Source organism: Nestor notabilis, unplaced genomic scaffold, assembly GCF_000696875.1.
Source record: "Nestor notabilis isolate BGI_N333 unplaced genomic scaffold, ASM69687v1 scaffold420, whole genome shotgun sequence".
In the NCBI taxonomy this organism is placed as follows: domain Eukaryota; kingdom Metazoa; phylum Chordata; class Aves; order Psittaciformes; family Psittacidae; genus Nestor; species Nestor notabilis.
Genome location: NW_009909490.1, coordinates 113575 through 122604, shown reverse-complemented (window position 1 = coordinate 122604; position 9030 = coordinate 113575). Strand labels below are relative to the sequence as shown.

At 40.3% G+C, this 9030-nt stretch overlaps 1 protein-coding gene across 1 annotated transcript in view; it reads right to left on the bottom strand.

Annotated features, from left to right (window-relative positions):
• Positions 1–9030, bottom strand: part of LOC104402384 (ankyrin repeat and fibronectin type-III domain-containing protein 1-like) — a gene marked incomplete at its 5' end in the record, with an annotated part of 51608 nt that overhangs the window by 377 nt on the left and 42201 nt on the right. The window contains 4 exon segments of the mRNA XM_010010621.1: positions 1619–1769; positions 3144–3310; positions 5406–5621; positions 8872–8988. Coding sequence (XP_010008923.1) covers positions 1619–1769; positions 3144–3310; positions 5406–5621; positions 8872–8988 — 651 coding nt within the window.

Genomic DNA, 9030 nt, shown 5'->3' with positions numbered 1-9030 from the left:
GGGGGAGAGCCCTAAATGTGGGTTCATGTCACTACATAAAATAAAGATTTAAAGCTGCAATGTTCCACATTAAAACAACACACACAGGCACAACCCCCCTGAAAACAACATTTATGTTTCTTATTAGGCAGAAAATGATCACATGCCATGTGCTTTTCAAGATTATGATTGCATAATTATGTGAAAACATGAAAATGGATTCAATTAAAAACCTTTAAGATTCAATTTAGGGTTGGTTAAGAGAAATATGCAGCTCTCCCTCAACACAGCACTGGAAAGGTTTAACAAGTGCTGCAGCAAGAGAAAATGGCACACACAGGAGTTGGCCGGAGGCTGCTGTAGAGCTGCTGTGTGCAGCACTGCATTTTACCCTGGGCATGCACCAGCATCACTGCCCATCATTCTGTTTGCCACAGAAATCATAAAAATACATAAATACATCTGTTAAATTAAAAATGGAATTAATTAAAACAGGAGGTTGGTCCTGAGCCATCAGAACATTTACAACTGCGTTTAACTGCAAGGTCATGTTTACGTCTCTCATGCACAATAGATGAGCTTAAATGCTTGGCTAAACTGCAGCCTAAGGAATATATTGCACATTCCTAGGTCCAAAAAAAAAGATACACAAAAGCTATAACCTCCGAGAAAATACACTAGCATAGAGACCTGTACAGAGCCCTATTGAATTAGAGTGACTGACCACAAGGCAGCACACCATCTGTCTTAATTTTGGATTTACTTGAGTCTTACTTGGCTCTTCCCAGGCTAGAAGGTGCAGCACTGATGGATTCCTTTTTAAAAGCAAAGCCTAAACCTTTCAAAATCAAGAAATGTAGAAGCAGATTAATTTATTTTAAGGCCACATCTTTCTAGCTGCACAAACAGACCTTGAAGCAAATATAAAGATGATTTACTTCTTCTTTAAGCCCTCCTTACCCATGTAGACCAAAATAAAATGGAATTCATGTAAACAAGAAACAAACTCCTGAGCTTATTTTTTCATGAATCTTTCACATCATAGATTATCCCCCCTGACTTTATTTATTCACATATGCATTTTTTTGTACATAAATGTAAAGCCAGAAGCCAGATACCTCTCCTCACCCACAGCAATCTGGAGGTCTAGAGCTATGTGGTTTAGAAGTGCTACGTTTATCTGTGTGTAAAAGAATAGCAAAATGCTGTGTCTTCAGCAGGCCTTTCATGCACCCTCACTCCTGTCTCCAGAAGAGCACTCTGTTGCCCTGATTGCCTGGAAAAATACCTGTTTTTCTTTGCCAGCTGGGTAAAGGTGCTCACAACTACTATTTTCATGCAAAAGTACCTATTTGCACCTGCCTGAAGTTGCACAAATATGCTAACAGATGCAAAAAAATAGGAGCTAATTGAAGATTGTCTCTTAATCCTTGTATGTGCAGATATCCAGGGAAACAAGTGGTTTATTGAAGATGTTCCCCCCACCCCTTAGAATAATGGAATACAAAACTTCTCTGCTTTTCTTTTCTTGCAACAGTATCATTTAATCCCTGCTTGCAAGTTCCACAGTTTGTAGCTTTTAGTTGTGTTCTTAAGAATCAGTTTTTAAGAAGGTGATAAATACCACAGAGGAAAATACCTGATGCAGAGGTAGATTGATCTGTTTAAGGAGAGCTTTCACTGCCATCTGGAGCTCATACAAGAACAATTGAGTAGGGCAGTCTGAAGTATGATCCATACTTTCCACAGATTCTGAGCCAGAAAGTGTTTGGATCCATTCCCACTCATCTCTGTATGTTGAGTCAAGTTAAAATTAGAAATACAACAAAAGTTCAGTGCACAAGCAGGAATTCAGTGTATGTGCATTTGGGATCTGTTGATAGTTTAATCCTCATATAGCAAAACATTCTAAACTTGTGTAGCCTTGGTTGTTTGTGGTTAACATCTAACTCTGAAAAGTGTAATTTTTCTAGCACATGTACGTCAGGCTGAACATTCCTTGCAACCCTCTGAAAATCCAACTGCCTTCAGAAGATTTCACTAAGGCTTCTCACTCCAGGTTTTCTCTTTCACACACTTCATTCCCTATCTACCACAACATTTTCAAAAGCATGCATTGGAAATGACAACAGTGACAATTAGCAGGAAGTTTCATTTCTGTGACAGACTCTTTTCTACTCACTGGAGCCGAAGAACTTCCTGGTTTGCTTGACATATATCCATTTTAGACCTGATAAACATGGGAATCATCTTTCTGGATCAAATCCTTAATGCACCCTGCCCAGTTTTCAGTCTTGAAAAGCAGCCAGCACCAAACATTCGAGAAAAAAAAGTACAGGAAACTCCACTACTAGATGAGTAATAGATGTGGTACAATTTGCTCCTAAATAAAGATCTGATCTTAAACTTCAAGATTAGTATAAACTCTGAAGCACTAGGCTTTATATTCCTTCCAAAATGTTTGTTAGTATTAACTACTACATTCTGGATATCCTTGTTTTCCATGCAGAAAGCCAGTTCCTTTTTCCTCATGCAAAATTATCAGCTGGTTGCTGAAATGATAAGGCATTACAAAGCTTTAGAAGAAAGCCAATAAAATATGCTGCCCACTAGGCAAGGACCAGGCAGGACAAATTTTTCCAATAGATAAGGGAAGCGATGTACAAAGGGGAAAGTGGCTTTCCCAGAGCACAGCAGTTCAGTGGCTGATAGTGCTTGTCTGAATACGTGTTTTGAATTGATGTTTGCTGTGGATTAGAGAAACCAGATGTTACACAAGGAAATACACAGAAAAATCACCACCACCAACAGCCCATGGTCAGGAGAAATCAGGAAAAAGGGTGACATTGAATTCACTGGAGGCTGAATCTGGGCTGCAGGCTATGGTCTTCCTTATAGATACATGAGGATCATTACCACTGTGCAGAATTTGAGCAACCAACGTAATGGTATTCTTAGAAACCAATGGGCTCATCTGAATGTGGTCTGGATAGGCCTTCAGACTGCTGGAAACACACAGGTCCCCCTTAGTTCAGTGCTGACCTCTGTGCTGGTACACACCTGAGCCAGACTTTGCTGGCATCTACAGTTTTTCAGTGGTAAAATTGCCTCTGTCGCTACACATGTCTGTGTAAATATGACATATAAGGTATATATTCACTTACCTGGAGACATTGCTGTTGTCTCGGATTTTAACATGACACAGGACATTAGGCAACTTCTGCAACACGAGCACTTTGATTTGATCCACAGAACTGCAGAGTTTAAGGTAACCCAGATACAAGCCAGGAGGGAGGCGCTGCTGACTTCGTTTGTGGTAGGTGAGGATGTCCTGTTTGAAGAGAAACAGTCCTACATAAAAATCTCTTTTTTTCTTCCACATAAGTGGAAGACCTTGGGATAAAAAAGCAACAAATGTTTTTACAGCCATCTTTTTGTTTCAAGAGTTCCCAATTCACAAAGCATTTAAGCACATGCTTAAGCAGATAAATAATCTCTGGTAGCCTGGATGCACTTGGACAACTTAAAATCATGCACAGGTTCTCTGCTCTCTCCATGTCATGTAGGAATTGGTTCTAAAAAAACCTGAGGTTTCAATGTTCTACAAGTGTAGTATTTAGACTAGCTTAAATAAGACCCACCTCTGCACTCCTGCCTGGTCATTTCAGCAGTGAGCTGGGTCAGGGAATTGATTCAGCTGAAAAACAACTCGGAAAAGGAGCAGTCATTTTTCAGCCAGGGCAGTTCCCTGGTTCACATTTGACGTGTAGCTGCACCGATGGAGTAGAACAGCACTGGGACACTGGGAAAGGTGGGACAGAGGGGCTGCAGAAGCCCAGTACTGGCACCAAAGAAGTCCCTGCAGAGTCCCAGCCTATCTGTTCTGTGTCACCTGCTGTCAACAGGAAGGTCTCCCTGAGCATGGGCATTGGTGGTTTGCTAGTTTTAATTAATGGCTGTGTTTTCTGCACCAATATCTTTACCAACAAATAGAAAGAATTAATGATGGAGGATTTGCTGAAGCCAGGAGACGTCTTTAAAGCTATGTATTGCAGTCTCCCAGAACTACCCTAAAACTGATGTCTGCTGCCATCCTGAGAAATGTGTGCTTCTGCAGTGGGTGAGGATTAAGACACCTGGCCCTATGCCTTTACTCTTGGAACCATCAAATTATCTGCCAGTGCTATACTTGGCTCTGACCAATGCAATTAGACCCTCATTTTCACAAGCACTTCATGAACAAAATACCCATTCGATGATTAAACAAGTAATAGAAGAAAGGGTGGGCATTAGATAGGAATGTGTAAATCACCAGGGGAACATTTTTTCCACTAGGATCTCTGTGGAAATCTGATCAGGCCTGTATTTTGGGTTTCCTAATATAAAACTTCTGCCCAGATTGACATTTTTCTACACCTTTAACACATTTTAATACATTAAATCTAACATAGATCAGGTAAGTTTTATTGTCTTTTGGAAATGTTTTAATGTTCCTGAAAGCTGGTAATGTGTATTTTGATTGCCTCTCAGCTTCCGGTGCAGAAAGCACAGTCTCTGCCCAAGAAGGTGCCTCTAATTCAAATGTAACCACAGCAGTCATCGTCTAGTCGAGGGTGCTAAAGAAGGGACTAAAGCAATGATTTGTTTTGTAGTATTTTGGGTAACCATGCAACTGAGTTTTAGAGATTGGCTACTGGGAGAAATAGGTTGCTGTTACCCACAGAAAACATGTATTAATCTTGAAGTGAACTCTCTACGTTTAACATGACTTTGCAGATAACCCTGATTCTTGAAGGACTGAAAGCTCATGGCTCTCGATGATGTTAAGTGAAATGACTATGCAAAGCAGCTTCTAACATCAATCCTTACCTTTTATTTTCCTAATTGTGAAGTGTAGGGGCATGTTACACAGAAATTAAAGGAGGGTTATGGTCAGTAAAGAATTCTTTAGCAACTATACCAGGCTCCAAGGAACTCTGAACCCCACAGAACAAGTTTATGAAGTAGAACAGTAAGGTTTTAAACCCAGATTTAGTGTTCAAGGTTGGATGGAAAAATCTTACGGAGTGTAGAAATTGTAAGTGTCTGTATAGGTGCTTAAAACCATCCCAGAGAATTTTAAAGGGTTTTATATCCCTTGCTATGAATTCTATAGCGTGGTTTCCCGAAACTGATAGAAACTACTATTCTCTGCTAGGACTTTGAAGTAATTTCTTTAGAATCTCATGGATATTTTACATATTAAGGATCTGATCCCAGACCCACTGGAAGTAATATAAGTCTTTGCTTTCAATGGGAGCCTTGCCATTAATTTTATTGGGCACTGGATTAAGGCCTAAAATTCTACAAGACTCTTCCAAAAATCAGGGCTCTGGCACAGGCTTTACAAAAGCAAATAACATACAGTAAGAGAAGCAAAGCACTACCTGGATTGTTATAAGCAAGATGTCTAATGCTGTTGGCTCCTCTGGAGTTGAAAGGGATTTCCTCTGGCTTTGTAGTTTGGATACCTGCATCCATTTGCCATTGAAAAATGAATAAAGACTCTCCACTTCTCTTATAGTCACTATCAGCATATTGCCATGTCGATCCTTGATGGGCTCATAAAAAACTCTGCCTAGGTTGTGAGTTCCCAGCAAATTCTAGAAAACAAGCACATTATAAAACGAAAGTTATTTGTCACATATCAGGAGAGTGGTGTATTTTGAAACTTAACTTTGTGCTCACTGACATCAGCCCTGTTGACTTCAGTAACAACTAGACACAAAATCTTTCTCAAACCCTTGCCCTACTGTTTTATCATTTAGCTGCAAAAGGAGCAGTTTTTCCTAGGCTGTGTTTGTGGATTAAATGTGGATCCTCTGATGTATTTGATCCAGCAGTGTTTAGTCCAATATTTAATGGGGAACAGCAGAAGACCATTGTGACCCAATGCCTTTGTAAAAGGAAGCGCTGCAAAGTAATTCACTTATTGAGAGAGAACTTCATAGTTTTACTCAGTCTTCTAGAGATCAAGGATGCAATTTTCCAAAGCACTCAGTGGTGGTCTAGTGGAGACTCCTTTCGTACCAATGAGGCCCTTCTCATTTGAACTTACTGAAGGTGCTTATCTTAACCTCCCCATAACCAAATGTCAGAGATGATACAAAATTCTTCATCTATTCCCAAATCATTCATAATGGACACTTCAAATGTTTTCTAACTATAATGTCCATTTTCTGTTCTCTGTTTTAAAATCGTTCAGATTATTTTCAGCAACAAAAGCAAGAGGCCCTCATATCTGTGTTGAATGTAAATAATTTGGAGCTAAACTGTGGAGTGTGTTTCTGAAGGAACACAGAAGAATTTGAAGAGACGTGGACCCTTTTCCTTTTACTTCAGATACGAAGAATGTGCTAGACAAAACCAGCAGAAACTAACAAACTACCAGGGCAAAGCTCTCCAGGAAAATATGTGAGGATTAAAGAAAAGTAATTTTAAAAGGCTCCACATAAAATACATATTTTGGTCAAAATCCCTTTCCTCACACAGTAAGGCATCTGCTTATAGGTGCAAACACACTCAATCCAGTGACCAGCCACTGAAGAGATTCCCAGATGTCTTAAAGAAAAATGCCTGACATTTAAAATATGCTCGTTACTTTGTGCCTTCTCAAGAGATCTACAGTAAGCTGGATAGGTGTGGGGGTAGTTTAAAATGAGAACTTGAATTCACAATGTAGCACATTGTATGTTTAGGGAAGTGCTGCACATTAAATTAATGATATTGTAAACTGATAGACTACCCTAAAATTATTTATCTGTACTTAGCAGGCAATATTTACTTATAAACTGTATTATTAAATTGTTTATAAACCCTAGGTAGTCAGCACAGTGGCTGCCCTTTATGTGGCATACATAACTTAGCTACTTTAGCTTTATGCATCCCTCTCCAGGGCATACTGTTGATGTCTCTACAGCACCTCCCCTCTTCTTTTTAGCTGTTCTGCCTTTTGAGGTTAGCCCCCGTAACTGATTACCAGTGGGTGTCTTGAATATACATTTTGTATTAATCCACGTGCCCACAGGTGGGACACATCACTGCAGGCAGATATTAGCCATCTAGTTGTCATATGAATCACTGCAACATATGAATGTGCCTAGATAAAACAAACAGTTCTTTACTGTCACTGACTGTATATTCTGAATGGCATTGCAGCATAGAGAATGGGAGTACTTACTAATAAGAATATGTGACTAATTCATATACTGAAAATGCATATACGCTGCTCAGCTTGGCACCCCACCACTTGTGTTTTGTTTGCTTTAGTTGTCTAGTAGTAACAACAGGCAAAATTACTGTCCCTGTTGTCTCTGAGTCTGCTGATCTAGTCCCTTAGCAGCTGTGTTGTCACTGATCTTTTCCATTCTGTCCTGAATTCCTGCAGAGCCAGTCTATTAACTGCCTCAATAAAATGTATTCAACCATATAAACTTTACTGAGATCTTTCCATTGGTGGATCCCATTAGGCCACACACCGTTAGGGGCTGGCAGGCCGGTGACAATCCCTGTGCTCACCAGGGGACAAAGCTAGCAGAACAAACGTTAAGGACGATAAACTTGCCAGAGATTCACCAGAGCAAGATACCACATGGACACATTTGCTGTATCACTGTGCTTTGAGTTCTGCTCTTAACATCTCTGGTAGCAAATAATAACACCATATACTAGGAACCTTGGTTATCTCCAAGTGCAGTCTGTGCATATTAGCAATGCTCAGTTAAAGGCAATCAGCACAGGGGGAATGAAACTGAGCTAACCAAAGGAGCTTATGCTACCTAAGCTGAGCTAACCACACCAGAGGGAACATTCAACAGATATAGTTAAAACTTTCTCCAGTGGCAGCTCAAAGGACTGACAAGCAGCTGCTGCTTAACACAGGTGGTCCTCCAATAAAGGTACAGCAGACTGGCATTCCAGATATTTCGGGATACTTTGGGGAAATCAGTCCAGACAGGTGGTTGCCCACTAAGGCTACTCTCCTGTACAGCAGGCTTTGCCAAAAGATGTAAAACAAACCCCACATGGATATTCTTAATAATGGCCACAACGTATCTGGGTTTCATAGTGCTGTAAAACCAGCTTATTGCATCGGCTGGCAATAACAAGAGGGATGGTTGTGTGGCTAATACATGAGCCAAGCAATATGAAGGTCTTCATGAGTTCCATGACTGTACCATAGATTTTTCTGGGAAGCTTTGGTGACTTCATTCAAACAAAAGGTAAGAGAAAGTGGGGCCTGGATATACTTTTCCTATAAGATTCATGCACACATCTTTCTGAAGATGGATCTTCCCACAAAAGTAAAAATCTCATGAGATTTCATCTTATCAAGAAACCCATTCTTCAAAAGCTTTATAATACGTGTTGAAATGTTCTGATGGAGACAGTGTCATTATTATTTGCATATCAAATAGTGGACTGAGACACAGAAGGGTTAAGTGACCTGTTTAGTGCCACTCAGTTTGTATCTGTAGCACAGGTTGGAACAGAACCATCCTGAGGGTCAGTGCTGTGCCTTAACAACATGATATGAAACATGCACACAGTACAGCTGTCCTTACCATGGTGCTGAGGGGTCAGCACAAGACCTGAGCACCACCGAATCTCTCTGCTCTCTGTTTTTAAGGGTTAAACAGGTCTCTGCTGGTTGTCTGCACAAAGGTACATTTCACCTTGAAAATTTTGGCAGCTCAGTTAAGAACTTGATGAAAGATTCAATTTTACTTCCCTGCTGACAATCCACAAGAACACAGCCATCCCATTAGTCTAACAGTGTAGTTCTGCCCCAGAAGCTGTACTTGAGCAGTTTGTAAGGCATGGGTGAATCAAGATATATGCAAAGCAACCAACCTGTAGCTGTGCTGTTGCTGAAAGCATCTTTTGCCTGGCTTGAAGTGCTGTTGATGAGGACACGGATATAGACATATTCTGCCTTAGCCATCTGATATCATCCCACATGCAAGACAACTGCAAAAATATATCCAGTTCAATCAGGTTTTGTTCTCAGCA